The 16502-nt window shown below is 53.6% G+C and overlaps 2 protein-coding genes across 6 annotated transcripts; both read left to right on the top strand.

Annotated features, from left to right (window-relative positions):
• Nucleotides 1-4098: 4098 nt before the first annotated feature.
• Nucleotides 4099-10772, top strand: BCL6B (BCL6B transcription repressor). 4 transcript variants are annotated; one of them, XM_043903603.1, is made up of 9 exons: nt 4099-4239; nt 4781-4971; nt 5209-5430; nt 5541-5894; nt 6155-6279; nt 7057-7221; nt 7302-7432; nt 7549-7686; nt 8407-10449. In XM_043903603.1, the coding sequence occupies exons 2-9, from the start codon at nt 4793-4795 to the stop codon at nt 8521-8523; spliced, it is 1431 nt and encodes a 476-aa protein (XP_043759538.1). In that variant the 5' UTR covers nt 4099-4239; nt 4781-4792; the 3' UTR covers nt 8524-10449. The 4 variants fall into 4 exon arrangements, with proteins under 4 accessions (XP_043759538.1, XP_043759539.1, XP_043759540.1 ...); XM_043903604.1 differs by lacking the exon at nt 4099-4239 and adding an exon at nt 4323-4469; XM_043903605.1 differs by lacking the exons at nt 4099-4239; nt 8407-10449 and adding an exon at nt 10615-10772.
• Nucleotides 10773-11367: 595 nt separating this feature from the next.
• SLC16A13 (solute carrier family 16 member 13) lies at nt 11368-16418 on the top strand. 2 transcript variants are annotated; one of them, XM_043903609.1, is made up of 4 exons: nt 11368-13270; nt 13400-13543; nt 14183-14920; nt 15577-16418. In XM_043903609.1, exons 1-4 carry the CDS (start codon nt 13072-13074, stop codon nt 15774-15776), a joined length of 1281 nt encoding a protein of 426 aa, XP_043759544.1. In that variant the 5' UTR covers nt 11368-13071; the 3' UTR covers nt 15777-16418. The 2 variants fall into 2 exon arrangements, with proteins under 2 accessions (XP_043759544.1, XP_043759545.1); XM_043903610.1 differs by having other exon boundaries at nt 13130-13270; nt 13383-13543.
• Nucleotides 16419-16502: the final 84 nt, after the last annotated feature.

The following is a 16502-nucleotide window of genomic DNA, read 5'->3' on the forward strand; positions in this document are numbered from 1 at the left end:
CAGCTGCCCCCAGCTCCCATCCTCGGCAGAGCCTTTGTGGGGATGGATGAAACAGAAATCAAACACTATACTAACGGCTGGGGATGTTGGGGGGCCCTCTGGTCTCAGTCTTTGGTTTCTATCTGGGGGACTGCAGTTTCGGGGTGTAAGAAAAAGCCTCTTCAATCATCCCCCCAATTTCAAGACTGACAAAGCCCAACCCCACCCCAGCACGCACCTCCAAACCTCCCCCCCAACCGCCACGTCTCTCCTGAAAACAGGGGACACTTTCCTCCCCACTTACCTCAGCTACTCTCCCCTGAGATCCTGGTCCCCTATTTTGAAGGGAACAAAATTTGGGGTGCATCCCTCACATTTGGGGTGCAGGAGAAAGGAGCCGCCCCAGTCGCATCGCTGGCCTCCTTCCTCTCGGCTGGCTCAGGGAGTGGGGAGTGCCCTAGGGAGGGGGGACCCCCACAAGAGAGCACAGGAGGGGGTTCCTCCACTTCCAGTCAGAATTGGGGACACCCCCCCCCAAACCCGTCCCAGCCCATCCGTCTCCAACTCGGCGGGAGAGGCAGCTGCAGTGCCCCAGTCAGATTCCCCCAACACTACATTCCTCACCCCATCTAGAGGGGTCCCGGGGGCCCCAAAAAATCCCAAAAAAATCTAGGATGTTGGCAGGACGGTCCTGGACTAGCTCCCCAAATTTGGGGTCCTCAGATCCCCCCGTTTTTTCAGGAAAATTCCGTCTTTCACCTGCCTCCCGCCAGCCCTGCTCTGTCCCGATGCCAATTTTGGAAGTCACTCCCTCCTTCCTCCTCCCGTCTCTCCAGGCCCCCCCGCTCGGGGGCTAGGGTCCAGGACACCTGGCTTCCAGGCCGGGGGAGGGGGGCACTCCTCGAAGGGCTAGGGGCCAGGAGGTCAAGCTCATAGCCCCAGTCTTAGGGAAGCAGGAAAGCCCGATCCTCCCTTCCCCTCCCCCCTGGCTGGTCTCCGTGGTGGTTTAGGAAAGCCTGGAGGATTGGAATCTGCCATTGCTGTTGCACAGGCAGTTTTTTTTCCTTGGGTTGGGGGGGTGGGCGGTGGGAGGGAGAGACGGGAGGAGAGCCGAAGAGAGCAGGGACCAGGGTGTGCAGAGCTGGCCTGGCTTACCCCCCAGCCCCTGCTGCCGTGGGGAACCCCCCCCCCATCTCACCCACACTCGCAGTCCTCTGTCTGCTTTCTGTTTGGGGCTCTTATCCTAGAAAATCAGGGTACAAGATTCACCTCCTTGTACCTCATCACCACCTCTCCTTGCCACAATTTCAACAGCACTGCCCTAGTCAGGAGTGTCCACCTGACCACAAGATACCCCACTTCCCCCCACCTTCCCCTAAGTCAAGGTGTGCACCCTTAATAAATTGGGGTTCAGAATCTGAAACTACCTTTTCTCCCTCAGATCTATCCAGGCCACATAAAAATAAGAAGAGATACACTCCCTTTCCAAATTTCTTCCTTCAAATCTTGGGCATATTTGGAGGTTCACTAAAGAGACTTCTAGAGTCTAGGGTGAGAGGGAGCTAAAAGCAAAGGATATCCCAAACCATTATCATAGTCCAAATTAAGTGAACCCTAAAATCAATCTCACATCATGATCCACCACTCAGCTTCAACAAATGCACCAAAGAGTGGCAAAACACCCCAAAATAAGGACACCCCAAAACTTTAGTCTCCTACCCTCGGCCCTCACCTTGTTTTTTCTCCTGGAAAAAGCCTCCTGGCTCTCATGCATACACAGAAATATCACCCTCCTCAAAGTCAGCTTGCACAACATTCATATATAAAGCCTTGCTCCCTGGCAAGGACCCACAATCACAGAAGGCCTTCAAATTTGCTCCCAGGTTCCTATTATGTTCCACCTCAAGGTAATAAAAACCCCAAACTGAATTTCATGTCCCCCCAAATATAATCTGAATCTCAAAACTTATCTGGTACCCCCATCAGACTGTACCCTAAAACCACCATGATTACTCTACTTGAAATCAGATAGGCCACAAACACCAATGACTATGAATCCCCTAAACCAAATTTTCATCCATCTCTGAAGAACACGTCGCTGACTGTGGGTGTCAGAATCCCCAGAACTAATGTAGCTTCAAATCAGCTCCATGAAAGTGTTAGTCACTCAGTCGTACCCAACTCTTTGCAATCCCATGGACTGAAGCCCACCAGACTCCTCTGTCTATGGGATTTTCCAGCCAAGGATACTGGAGTGGGTTGCTATTTCCTTCTCCATGGGGTCTTTCCGACCCAGGGATTGAACCCAGGTCTCCTGCATTGCAGGCGGATTCTTTACCGACTGAGCCACCGGGAAGCCCAGTGTAGCTTCAAAATCAGCTCCGTACCTCTGACTTACTACTGGCCCTCAACCCTGAATGCAGCCCTCAGGGCCCAGAATGATTAGAGTAACTCAACACCCCACAATTGACAGATAGACCAGATAACATAAAAGTAACTCCACCCTGATACCAAAGGAGCCACAGGTCTAACTCCCACCTCCAACTGGGCAGAGACCAAAGTAACCCTCATTTGCAGAATCCACCATACCATCTCCAATCCCTAGTTCCCCATTCCCAATGTCTCAGCAGTTCTTTCCTGCACCCAAAAAAAGACATCCTCAGTTCTGAAGAGGAGGGCCCCAGGTCTCTATATGCAGCCTCATGGATTATGGCCAGTCATGGCTACTCTGGGCAACGGTAGACGTTCCTGAGCCCAAATGCAAGTCCTGCTTGGCAGCTAGACTCAGCTCTGGCCCCCATTCTCCAAATGAACCTCGTCTCCCCAAACAAAATACGAGGGTGTGACCCGTGCCTATGTCCCAGCTCAGGGACTTAAATTGGGGTTATCAGCCCCTTCTGCCCTCTCTCCCTTCTGTTACCCTGAGGCCCTCCCTTTCCTCTTCTGTCTGTTCAGTGCATCTAACTTTTATATTAATGTTCACTAAAAAATTCACCTCTAAATACAGATAATAGCATCTAGGTTAATAAGAAAGAAATCCTGGGCTCCCAGGGCTCAGACCCCCCTCTCTTTGTCCCACTCATTTCCCTGGTTCCCAAAGCCCCGGATTTCTCACCCCAGGCAGGAATCCCAGGTTCAGAGGGAAGTCCCCTCTTGTCGCCTAACTCTCCCTCCCTCCGCCCAACCCTAGTCCCCTGGACAAAGTAAATGCGAGCAAAGAGGGGAAGAACGACCGCCCAGACCTAATCGGTCCTGCGCCCCCGGCTGAATGGACCCCCAGCCGAGTGGAGACGAAGGGCGCTGCGAGGCTAGTGCTCTTCCGCCCCCTCGTGGAAGGAGCCGAACATTGCCGAGCTTCGCCTGCTTGCCGCGCTGGACCGCGGCGTCCCGCCAGCCTCTAAGCGTCGCCGACGGGCGGGTGCTCGAAGCCCTAAAGAGCTGGGCCTGGGGGAGGGCGAACGGGCTTTGGGCGGGAATCTGCCTCTCTGGATCCCTAAAAGGATTCAAAAGAGCATCGGGAGCGAAAAGTTCGGACCCTAGGTCTCTTGAGCGTCTCTCGGCCGCCACCCGGGGCTTTCCCCACCTCCTCGAGGGGAAGCAGCTGGCGGAGCCGTCCGGTCGCAGGACAATGGAAGGAAACGAACTAGAAATCATATCCGCCCCCTCCCTAACGCGCCCGGTCAGAGCCCCTCTTTTGCAGGCCCCGCTAGAGAAGCCTGTTGAATGACCACACCCTCCCTGTCTGAGACCCCACGGAAGCCCACTGTCTCCTCCCCAAACCGGGTGTTTCTTTGGGCTCCCCTCAATCTCCCTTAATACCGTACATTGCCGGGGCGGCGGGTTGCTGTATTCACTCCCCTGTAACAGGCTCCTTTCTAAAACCAGCACATCAATTTTCGCTGTCCCGAGTCCCCCGACGACCCAGGTCACCCAACGACTTAGTCACCCATGTTTCCCATCTCAATATCCCCAACCTCCTCCCCAATACCAATGTCCCACCCTCGGTTCCACTTTCAGTGGCCCAAGACCCCTTACGTTACGACCACCCAAGCGTTTCCGAGGTCCCGCCCTGGAGCCGGAGACCCCGCCCCGGGTTCGCCATCTGGAGAGCGAGGGAGGAAGGAAGGATACAGACCCAGGCGTTCACCCCACCTCCACCCCCGCCCCCGACATCCCGGCCAGATAAAGGAGCCGAGGCCAAGAGGGGAGGGAGACCCCGCCCCCCTTGAGAAGAGAAGCTGAAGCCCCTGCAGGACGGGGGTAAGAACCAGAGACTGAGGGAGGCAGATTCCTGGGTCCCTTAAGAGGGTTGGGGCTTGTTGATGGTAGGAAGACCGAGGCCCAGAAATTGGGCTAAACTAGGGATCCAGGACTAGAGAGTGGAATTTCGTGGTTCGGGGAAGGGAGCTTCGATTGGGATATGGAGGGATGAGGACCACAGGTCGTCTGGGGTCTCCAGGCAGGATCGTACACCTGAGACCAGGCGCGCGGTGAGGCAGAGGGGAAATGGGGATACTGGAAGGGCATTGGGAGTCTAAGTAAAGGCGCTGTGGACTGCATTCCCAACGCTTGCCATCGACGCAGCGGTGTGGGAAACTTCAACTCGCTCCAAGCGCTGTGTTAGAAGAGGAAATCGGGCGATACTGAGGTTGAGGGCTGACAGAACGAGATGAATTAAGTAAAACTGCGTGAGCCGGGGCCGGCGGCTTTCCCCTGCACCTCAGGAGGAAGAGGCAAACTGCGGGAGGGAAGGCGTCTTGGGACGACAAGGATCCCTGAGCCCCGTCCTTGGCACCCGCAGGCCTCCGTCGCTATGGGTTCCACCGCTACTCCGGAGGGAGCGCTGGGCTACGTCCGCGAGTTTACTCGCCACTCCTCCGACGTGCTCGGCAACCTAAATGAGCTGCGCCTGCGCGGGATCCTCACTGACGTCACGCTGCTGGTTGGCGGGCAACCCCTTCGAGCTCACAAGGCAGTTCTTATTGCCTGCAGGTTCGAGGGGTGGCTCATGGAGTGGGGTGGGACCAAATGGGAAAGGGGCGGAGCTATAAGGTCTTTGGGAGGACCCGGAAACCAAGCCTTCCACAAACAGGAGGCGGAGCGACAGGGAATTGAGGGCGGGGTGAGAGTCAGGGAGGCGGGGCTTTCTATAGGGTCGGGGCTTTCGACAGGGTCGAGTCCCACCTTGGTTCTCCAGCCCCTAACCCGACATATCTTCCCTCTCTCCAGTGGCTTCTTCTATTCAATTTTCCGAGGCCGTGCAGGGGTAGGGGTAGACATGCTCTCCCTGCCCGGGGGCCCCGAAGCCGGAGGCTTCGCTCCGCTTCTGGACTTCATGTACACTTCGCGCCTACGCCTCTCTCCGGCCACCGCCCCAGCAGTCCTCGCGGCCGCCACCTACTTGCAGATGGAGCATGTGGTCCAGGCATGCCACCGCTTCATCCAGGCCAGGTGAGGGAGCCCCAACTTGGTATTCCTCGTGGGTGAAATGGCATCCCCGGTATCAAGGGCAGAGGCCAAGATTAGGGAATAGCACTAATGTCCATCGCACTTTTTCTCAGCTGTGAACCTCTGGGCATATCTCTGCGGCCCCTGGAGGCAGAACCCCCCGCGCCGCCAACGGCCCCTCCGCCAGGCAGTCCCAGGCGTTCGGAAGGGCACCCTGACCCACCTACTGAGTCTCGCAGCTGCAGTCAAGGGCCCCCCAGTCCACACAGCCCAGATCCCAAGGCTTGCAACTGGAAAAAATACAAGTTCATCGTACTGAACTCTCAGGCCTCCCAAGCAGGGAGCCTGGCAGGGGAGAGGAGTTCTAGTCAACTTTGCTCCCAGGCCCGGCTCCCCAGTGGAGACGAGGCTTCCAGCAGCAGCAGCAGCAGCAGTGAAGAAGGACCCATTTCCAGTCCCCAGAGCAGGTACAGAAACTGGAAACCACCCCACCCCACCCCAACCCCAGAATTTATAGCAGTAGCCTCAGCTCAAGAGGCACAACCATTGGGCCTGGGTGATCAATAACAGGAAGTGAAGGAGTGGGCTTCACCTTAGGGAGCTGGCCAGAGGCCAGGCTTACTTGGTGAGGTGAGCCCTTGGCAATACAACTGGATAGGGCACATTGGTCAATACCCCACCATATGATGTCTCCTAACCATTTTTCTGGGCCTTGACATCTGCCTAGGCTTTCTCCAACTGCTGCCACTGTACAGTTCAAATGTGGGGCTCCAGTCAATACCCCCCATCAGCTCACACCCCAGGCTCCAGAGACCACTGGGTCACCTTCTGGGAGGGCTCATCCACCACCAGGTAAGAGCCTCTCCTTCTACCCTCCTTGGCTTTTCTCCTGTGGCTACTCAAGGCCAGTTGGGGCCAAAAGACCTCAGGGAAGGCCTAGTCCATTTTCAAATTAGAATCACCTAGAGAGCTTTTTAAAATCCCATTGCCCAGGTCACACCCCATAGATCAGAATGTCTGCAAGTGGGAGCCAGGCATCAGTATTTTTTTTAAAGCTTCCAACAAGCAGCAGTGTTTGGGAACTTCTGGCGTGTTCCCATCCAGGGCTGAGTGGTCAGCCCAGGGCTGGCAAAGCCTCTCTGGCAAGCTGTCATCCAGGGTGGTGCAAGAGAGAAGAGAGGGGGGGCTTCCCTGGTGGTCCAGTGGCTAGAACTTCATGCTCCCAATGCAGAGAGCCTGTGTTCAATCCCTGGTCAAAGAACTAGATCCCACATGCCTCCACTAAGACTGATGCAGCCAAAGAAATAAATATTTTAAAATTAAAAAAGCGAGTGAGAGAGAAAGAAACATAAACTTCCACCCATAAGTAGGGGCCTCCACCTCCTACCACCACTATTGGATTGATGAGCAGAATACTCTCAAATTATACAGACATAGAGACAGATCCTGGCTTGTCCTCTCAAATAACCATGTGACCCAGAGCAGGTCAAATGAGCCTCAGCAGCTTTAACAGTAAATTGGGGGGGGGGGGGGGTGGGGGGGCGGGGCGGGGTGGAAACAAAACAAAACCTGCTACCCTGTGGTCTGAGAATTCACAGCTATTGTTGTCATGACTCAACCTCTCCCCAGGAGGTGAATTTTTCAGCTGCCAGAACTGTGAGGCTGTGGCTGGGTGCTCATCGGGGCTGGACCCCGTGGCTTCTGGGGATGAGGACAAGCCCTACAAGTGTCAGCTCTGCCGGTCTGCCTTCCGCTATAAGGGCAACCTGGCCAGTCACCGCACGGTGCACACAGGTAGGGGAGGAGCAGGGAGAAGACCCTGGCCTTTGTGCCCCCTGCTATTCTTCTTGACCTCCCTTCCTCTCCGCCTCCAGGGGAAAAGCCCTACCACTGCTCCATCTGCGGAGCCCGCTTTAACCGGCCGGCTAACCTGAAAACGCATAGCCGCATCCACTCGGGAGAGAAGCCCTATAAGTGCGAGACGTGCGGCTCACGCTTTGTACAGGTACGAGTCAGTTTCAGAGCCTGATCGCAGGCAAATTTTCGAGAAGGCGAGGTGGGCCGAATGGGGAGGGTTCCGTCCCTCCCAGGGGCGCGGCCTGAGATTCCCTCCTTTCCCAGGTAGCGCATCTGCGCGCGCACGTGCTGATCCACACCGGGGAGAAGCCCTATCCTTGCCCCACCTGCGGGACTCGCTTTCGCCACCTACAGACCCTCAAAAGTCACGTTCGCATCCATACCGGAGAGAAGCCTTACCACGTGAGTACCCGACCTGGCCTAGCCCTGATGCTAAGTCGCTTCAGTCATGTCCAACTCTGTGCGACCCCATAGACGGCAGCCCACCAGGCTCCGCCATCCCTGGGATTCTCCAGGCAAGAACACTGGAGTGGGTCTAGCCCAAAGTCTTGGAATTACCTCCTGTTTACCGACGGGCGGGGCTCTTAAAGGAGCGGGCCTGGAGGCCTTTAGATCGAAGCTAGGTGGGCGGTGTCCTTGTGAGAAAGGGGTGGGGCCGGAGGTAGGGGTGGCAGTCCTGGACGGGGCTCGGTCCTCCTGAAGAGGAGGTGACAGGTGGAAAAACGCTTTGCTGAAGGGGGGCCTCCTAGGCCTTCTGCCGAGGATTTGGGAGGATGTGGGGACTCAAGTGAAAAGTGAAATCGCTCAGTCGTGTCCGACTCTTTGCGACCCCGTGGACTGTAGGCCACCAGGCTCTTCCATCCGTGAGATTTCCCAGGCAAGAATACTGGAGTGGGTTGCCATTTCCTTCCCCAGGGGATCTTCCCGACCCAGGGATCAAACCCGAGTCTCCCGCATTGCAGGCAGACACTTTAACCTCTGAGCCACCAGAGGTTAGAGCCATCTCTGAGCTATATCCCCAAGAGCTTCTCTCAGGTGGAGTGCTAGGCGGTTCTCCCTCGCTCAGCATCTAAAAGGTGGTCGTGGGTGGCGAAGAGACCTGACCCAGCTGTCATCCTACAGTGCGACCCCTGCGGTCTGCATTTCCGGCACAAGAGTCAACTTCGGCTACATCTGCGCCAGAAACACGGAGCTGCTACCAACACCAAAGTGCACTACCACATTCTAGGGGGACCTTAGCCGAGTGCCGCCCCGGCCCCACTCCCTTCCCGGAAGACGGAAAGCTGCGGCTCACGCCTGGGTTCGCTGCGAGGTGTGCGAGGCCCCTGGATATCAGCGACGGCCACCACCTTTAATTTCTCACTGCGGGAAGCAGGGGTGGGAGATCCTGGCTTGATCTGCCTGTTTTGCTGGTCAAAACCTCTTCCCCGCAGTCAACATTGTTTCTGAGCAGAGAACAAGCTAGGAGCTGGAGGAGCAGAGAGACTGGAAGCCTGATTTCCTTAAGGAATCAGGCCTCCACCTGCAGCCCCCGTCTCATTTATCTGTAAATATAATTTATTGAGGCTTCTGGGTGGCACCAGGGCCTTCATACTATTGCATTTCCCATGTCCTTCTTCTACAAGTGTGATCAAAAGTGACCTGAAACTTGGAATGTGAGTGAGGTCACAGCTCTGCTGGCAGAGATTAGCACTTGGCTGCCTCCTTTGGCTTGAGTGTTTTATATTATTATTGTCTTAACTTTTCTTTAGAATTGTTCTTTTCCCACTTGCTTGTTGGTTTGTTTAAAATGGAGAAAAGGGTTCCCTGTACCCTGCCCCTTCAATTCTAGGTCTGGAACCTTTATTTGTTCTAGGGCAGCTCTGGGAACATGTGGGTTTGTGGAATTGGGTCAGGAACCCTCTCTAATATTCTGAATATTGTAGGTTTTCTAGCAGGCTAGCACTGGATATAGACTTTTTCTGTTCTTCAAGGAACCTATGATGAAGTGGAGGTAATATATACCTCCTGGAGGCAGTTGGTGTGGGGCCTTTGTCAGTCCTGGAAGTTGGGGGATGACTTGAGAGGCTTTCTCGTAGGCCCCTGACTGTCCTATTAGTCTGGTCACCTAGGTTTGGCTCCATGGTAGTTTTGGTTATCTGATAGAACTCACCCAGGAGCTTGAGTTGAGCCCACAATCCTCCCACTAGGGCCTGTTCTTAGCACGAAGTTGATCCCTCCATGCAGGAGAGATCTGCAATTCCATATCAGAAATGATGCAATCTTTTCTGAGTCTGCCCAGTCTCTAAGAATGCTATGACGTAGGGGAGAATTATCTTGAGTAAAGACTATGACCCTTCCTTTACTGCAGAGCCACCTAGGTTAGAATGTTCCTTGGGGGTTCTACATGAGATGAGCCTCTTCTTCCTTTAGTAGGTATTTGGACATCTTCTGGCAAGTGTCCAGATTTCAGAAATTTCTTTGCCTCTAGAAGTCACAGGTGCTTGGTAACTTTCTTACCTTAGAAAAGCTGAGTCTGTGACCTGGTCTTCCCGTCACTACATTCCTGTCTGGAACCAGTGAAAGCACTAGAACCTTCCACAGGGAGAGAAAAGGGGCTGAGTTCCATTATGGATTTGCTGTAGTTGGGATTATGATCGAGATTAGTGTTGGGATTAAAGATTTAAAAGACTGACTGATGGACCATCTAGTTAACCAAGTATCCCGTAGGATTAAGAGGCTGTTTGAGGGACACAGTCTCTGGTGTAGGCCAAGTAGGTAGAAAGTTAGAAATGGGTTGCCTCTTAACTGTGTGGAGCATCTGGAATGTTAGATGATACTCTGAAGTATTACAGTCCTGCCCCTGTTGCTCTGGGGCCTGTTGGTTTAGGGACATGGGGTAGAGGGTAAGAAGCACTTTGAATTTGTGGGATGGAGCTTCCTCAAGACAGGTCAGTCCTAGTGGCTGTCACTTGGGGACTGGCTAGAAAGCTACTTTTTCCCTCTTTCCCTCTTAACCTCAGTGCAGAATTGAAGGAGGGAGGGAAAGCAGAGGAAAGAGTTGAGAAGAAACTACATATATATATATTTTAAGGAGATTGGATGAGCAGGTGGAGAGTGCCAAGGGGTGGAGATATTAGATCGTGCAATATCAGAATCATGGAATAAAGAAGCCTCTCTGTGCTGCCTGTTGTGTCCTAGGTTCTTGCCTGTGGTGATCTGGGGATTGGGGAAAGAGGGTTCTTCCTCATGGATACCATCTTGGATTCTGTGCCCATCCCACTGTCCCATCCATTTTAAGTGGCCCTTGTTCTCCTCTTCCCTGCCCTTGCCTTCCGGTTCATTGTGTAGGAACCAGTGACTTCATGAAGTCTCTCCGGAGCCACCTGCATCCTGCTGCTCTGAAGTCACTTCCTGCCTGAGGTGTGGAGGCAGCAGGGAGAAACCAGGAAGCCACAAATAATACCAAGATGCTGGGGGATGCATCTGTGCAGGGGAACTTAATGCTTGGGACACCCCCTGCCACCACGGAAAATGGATAGGACTTGGGTCCCCTGAGGACAACAGGTGTTAGAGGGGGCAGTGAGACCATGTGGTTAGAGCCACTACCCCTCCCCCAGCAGTGATGTCTTGGAATCCATCCAGTGCCTAGTACTCGATTCTCTTCCACCCTTTCTCTTGTCCTGTGTGTCTTGGATGCACAGCTTTGTTCTGCCCAGAGGGTGAAGGGTCACTAATTCTGATAAATTACCTCCCTCTTGGACTTAAATTCCTTATCTGTGAAATAAGTCCATTAACATGGAAGGAATAATTTCCTTCCAACATTTATAGTTTGTGGTTGTGTGTCTCAGTCTTTTAAAACCCATGACATGGGTTAGATGTTTTTTTAAGTACAAAACAAACTAAAACCTCCCTTCCTCTCCCTCTACGGCTTATCCCCTGTTTAAAATAAGACCAGCTAATATTACTTACCTCCTGCTTCATGTGCATGCTAGGTCACTTCAATCATGTCTGACTCTTTGTGACCCTATGGACTATAACCCACCAGACTCCTCTGTCCACAGGAGAGATTCTGGGATTCTCCAGGGAAGAATACTGGAGTAGACTGCCATGCCCTCCTCCAGGCGATCTTCCTGACCCAGAGACCTAACCCATATCTCTTACATCTCCTGCACTGACAGGCAGGTTCTCTACCATTAACACCACCTGGGAAGCCCAAGGCATTTTAGTGTATAGATTTTCTAACTCAACCCCCTGACAACCTAAAAGTAGGAACTATTATTAGCCTCAGTTTACAAGTAGGGAAACCAACTGAGAGATTCAGTATCTTGGCCAAGTTAATAAGTGATGAAGCCAGGACTGGAACTACAATTTGATTCTACAGACTGTGCTCTTAACTATTATGTTATATAGCCACACCAACTTCTACATCTTTGATACAGTCCCTTCCGGCCAAAGTTCTGACTCCACTTACAAAAAAAAAAAAAAAGAGAGAGAGAAAGAAAGAAAAAAACTTTTTAGGTATGACTATTTTTATTTCCCACATATAAAAAAGTATAAGGCTCAATATGCTTTTTAAAATTACACAGCCGCCCTCCCCACCCCAGCCCCACTTGTCTGACCCCTTGAGCTCAGATTTCAAGGTCAGTGTTTTAAGGAGCTTGAAGCCAAATCATTAGTGCTACATGAGGTTGGAAGAACTGGGTACTGGTTGGGAAGGAAGGGCTGATTGCACCAGTGGTCATGGCTTGTCTCTTTAGTCTATCCCATCATGTGGTTAGGAAGTGGTTGTTACCAGAGGGCAGAGGGAAAGTTTGCAGTCCCACTGAAGACGGGTGCTGGTGGGGCTCTAAGTGAGTTCACAGATGCACTTCCTCTGCCCAGTTATTTTTGGTTTCTGTGACCTGTAGGTTTCCTGTTAGTGGGAACAGAAGGGACAGGAACAAGTTCGCATTACAGAAATATATGCCAGGAATCCAACAGCCCATTCTCCTCTTTCCTTGGCCTCTGAACCCTCTCCGGGATCCAGGCATCTAGATTTAACCTTATCTCATAATCGCTCTACGCCCCCCACCCCCGCCCCGCGTTTCAACTCCTGGACCCCTCATTAAATAGGTTTTCCTCTCCTGAACCAGTTTATCCACCACCAACCCCCACGGACTCCTAACGTGCGCATCTCTGTGCAGAAGTCCGGTCAAATTAGCCCGCTAGGTGGACAGGAGACCGAAGCTGCAGCAGGACACGCTCCTGGGTCACGTGGGGCCCAACTATTTGGCCTCCGAAAGCCCCTCTTCACGCATGCGCCCCATTCGTTGCCCAGTACAGGACAGGTTCTAAACTCCGCCCCGTCTCTCTGGCTCCGCCCCCTGCTGAGGAGTCCCGCGTCCTTATTGGTGAGCTTCGCTGCAGACCCGGCTGGCCAGGTGCTAACACTTTCAATGAGAAGATAGATAACCCACCTGGAGACGGGTGCACCTCAGGGGTGGGGCCCAGTTCAGCCACCTCCCCCGTCTGTCCCGCCCAGGCCTCGACTCCAGACTTGAAGCCGGCGGAGCCACGCCCCCCGGCGCTGAAAGTGGGGGCTAGCGCGGGCCTGGTCTCCCCATTATAATCTCCCCCACTAGGGGAGAAGCGCAGGCGTCTCACGCAGCCTCTCTGCAGCTTTCAAGCCTTCGTTGGTACTTTCCTCTCTGCCACTCTCGCCTCTCCGGCGCGGCCCCAAGCTGTCCGGCTGGGTGGGTGGGCAGAGGTGGAACGATCCGCTCCGCTCCCGAAGGGGCTTAAAGAGGCAGTCCTGGTACCACCCAGATGGCATATAGGGCCGAGCCCCCCGACGGGGGCTGGGGATGGATGGTGGTGCTCTCAGCGTTCTTCCAGTCGGCGCTGGTGTTCGGGGTGCTCCGTTCCTTCGGCGTCTTCTTTGTGGAATTTGTGGCGGCGTTTGAAGAACCGGCCGCGCGAGTCTCCTGGATCGCCTCCATAGGAATCGCGGTGCAGCAGTTCGGGAGTGAGTGCTGCTCCTGGGTCCCTCGACCCTCGGAAGGGAGTGGGGGATGCGGGGACGTAAAAGACATGGGGAGGGGGAGCGGTGCTGGAGAAGGACGCCTGAGATCTCGCAGAACTCTCTCTTCTCCAGGCCCAGTGGGCAGTGCGCTGAGCACGAAGTTCGGTCCCAGGCCTGTGGTGATGACAGGGGGCATCCTGGCTGCGCTGGGGATGCTATTCGCCTCCTTTGCTACCTCCTTGACCCACCTGTACCTGAGTATTGGGTTGCTCTCAGGTGAGACCCTGAGCAGGGCCGGTGAGTCAAAACCTGAGTCTTTTTGGCCTCAGGACTTTTACTTTCTTCCTGCTCCTTCCGAAAGACTTAAGGGAAACTCAAAGAAAGTTTTGGCTAGCACCTGTGCCCTGAAGGGAATTCTTAACAGAGGTAACTAAAGTGATAAACAGGTTAGGGGAAATCAGGAAATTCAAAGATCCAAGGCAAGGACTAGTGGAACTGGAATGTAAAAGGAATAATTACTGTAAAGTTGTATAAGATACTTTGGCTGTGAAATAAACATCATTATCCTATTTACAGATGCGGAAAGTCTTTAAAGCTTATGCAATTTGGCAGATGAATTTCACACAGCCAGCAATGGTAGAGCCCAGGTCTAACTCCAAAGTTCTGTGGTAGTGACTTTAGAAACATTGTCTCTAAGCTTCCAGAGTCTGCTAAGTTGTATTACCTCCATTTTGCAGATGAGATTGAAGTCAGGAGGTTAAGATACACAAGGTCACACAGCTAGAAAGTATCGAGCCAGGGGTGTGATTTAGGCCTGTGCTCCATTTTGTTGCTGGGCAGTGTTGAGTTCTTTAGGGAGTGTTCTGAGTTTCTTAAGGGGTCCTCAACTCAACCCCCATTTTTTCCTTTTGACAGGATCTGGCTGGGCCTTGACCTTCACTCCAACCCTGGCCTGCCTATCTCGTTACTTCTCTCGCCGGCGATCCCTGGCCACCGGGCTGGCCCTGACGGGCGTGGGCCTCTCCTCCTTTGCTTTTGCCCCACTCTTCCAATGGCTGCTCAACCACTATGCCTGGCGGGGGGCCCTACTTCTGGTGTCTGCCCTTTCCCTTCACTTGGTGGCCTGTGGTGCTCTTCTCCGTCCACTCTCCCTGGCTGAGGACCCTGTCGTGGGTGGCCCTAGGGCCCAAATCACCTCCCTCCTGCGTCACGGCCCCTTCCTCCGTTACACCATTGCCCTCACCCTGATCAACACTGGCTACTTCATTCCTTACGTGCACCTGGTGGCCCATCTTCGGGACCTGGGTTGGGACCCACTGCCCGCTGCTTTCCTCCTCTCGGTGGCGGCTATTTCTGACCTCGTGGGGCGTGTGGCTTCTGGGTGGCTAGGCGATGCTGTCCCAGGGCCTGTGGCAAGACTCCTGATGCTCTGGACCACCCTGACTGGGGTGATACTGGCCCTGTACCCTGTGGCTGAGGCGCCCACTGGCTTGGTGGCCCTGACTGTGGCCTATGGCTTCACATCAGGGGCCCTGACCCCAGTGGCCTTCTCCGTGCTGCCTGAACTGGTGGGGACTGGAAAGATATACTGTGGCCTGGGACTGGTACAGATGGTAGAAAGCATCGGGGGTCTGCTGGGGGCTCCTCTGTCAGGTAAGGGGAATAGGATTTCCAGGTAGGCCAGGGCTACTGTGTTTTACCATGGTGGGGGGAGGGGAATTGACATAGTGTGTTAATACTGCCCTCTGCCATGGTAGATACACAGCTGATATGGTCAGTGATAGCAGCCTTGAAACAGGTCCAGGGGAAAGAAACTGGGGCTGTGGGAAGATTAAGAGGACCTCTGATGCACCGTTGCCAGTGTACCTACAGCTGGGCTTTTCAGAGGACTCTGCCAGACATAGCATGCTTGGCCCACTGGGCCCCAGGCCAGGGGTCTGAGCCATCTGGTCAAAGTTCCCCGTGCTTCAGAAGCCAGAACCTTCAGATCCTTAATGTTTTCCTCTAACTATTAACTGAAGGCATGGAAGGGAAAGAAAGGTACAGGTGTGGCTGACTCGATCTGTATCCCCAAATCTGGGGATGCCCTAAACTGGCTAGTTTGGCGGTCCTTTCTGAAGGCAGGAAGGTGGTTGAAGTGACATTTTGAAGCCCCTTGGGAAGCCAGAGTTCTCAAACTCACCCAGTCTGAACTCTTCCAAGATGATGGGTTAAGGATCATTTTCATCCCTCCACCCCAAAATGTGTCAGAGCCATCAGTTCCAGGAGACAGATCACCCATGTGTATTCTTTTTCTCTCTTGAACCTAGGCTACTTCCGAGATGTGACAGGCAACTACACAGCTTCTTTTGTGGTAGCTGGGACCTTCCTTCTGGCAGGAAGTGGAGTTCTCATCACTTTGCCCCACTTCTTCTGCTTCTCAGCTCCTACCTCCAAGCCCCAGGACCATGTAACAGAGGCACTGGATACCAAAGTCCCCCTGCCTGAGGAGGGGCTGGGAGAGGATTGAGCTCCAAGAAGGGGCAGACAGACCCACAAAACAAGCGGTTGGTGGCTCCAGGTCTTCTGCCCCATCTTGGCACCCACAGAACCACAATGCCTTAAGCATCCTGATCTGCCCCCCTCCCCACCCTGCCCCTCAGAGCAGGCCTGGGGCTCCTGCAATGTGTGTGCCAACCCTTTGTATTTTCTCAAGGATTCTTGTCTCTTGTTTGCTCCCACAACGTTTTCAGAAGGATCCAGTTCAGCCTGCTCCACTGAGCTATGAATCAACTGTGGAAAATCAAAGGCCAAGATACTTATCATAGTTTTTTTTACATGTGATCTCTAGTGTTGCCCTCCTTGGAAAAGATCTGTCTTTGGGATAAAACTGAATAAGAAAACTGGACAAAATTCAGAACCTCAGAAAGTGCTTGGGCCCATAAGTCTGAGTGGGCTGAATGGGGTCACACTGGGGAATGGAGTGGAGGTATCCAGGACCTCTGGTGACCCAGAGCGTTTAACCCTGGACTCTGCTCTCTGGACCACAGTCCCTCCCACTTGCCCACCGACCTCCCTCTTTCCTACTCTCCCCTGTAAATGAGAAATTAAGAAAATGGTGTGAGATGTGGGAGAGGGGTGCTAGTTTGGAAGGGAGAGATACAGCTAAGAGTGATGAAGTCTAGGATGCTTGTATTTTCCTCAGGCCAGTAAAGGGGGACTGAAATGCAGAAAGACTTATCTGGGAAATGAGGAT

Source organism: Cervus elaphus, chromosome 5, assembly GCF_910594005.1.
Source record: "Cervus elaphus chromosome 5, mCerEla1.1, whole genome shotgun sequence".
Lineage (NCBI taxonomy): Eukaryota > Metazoa > Chordata > Mammalia > Artiodactyla > Cervidae > Cervus > Cervus elaphus.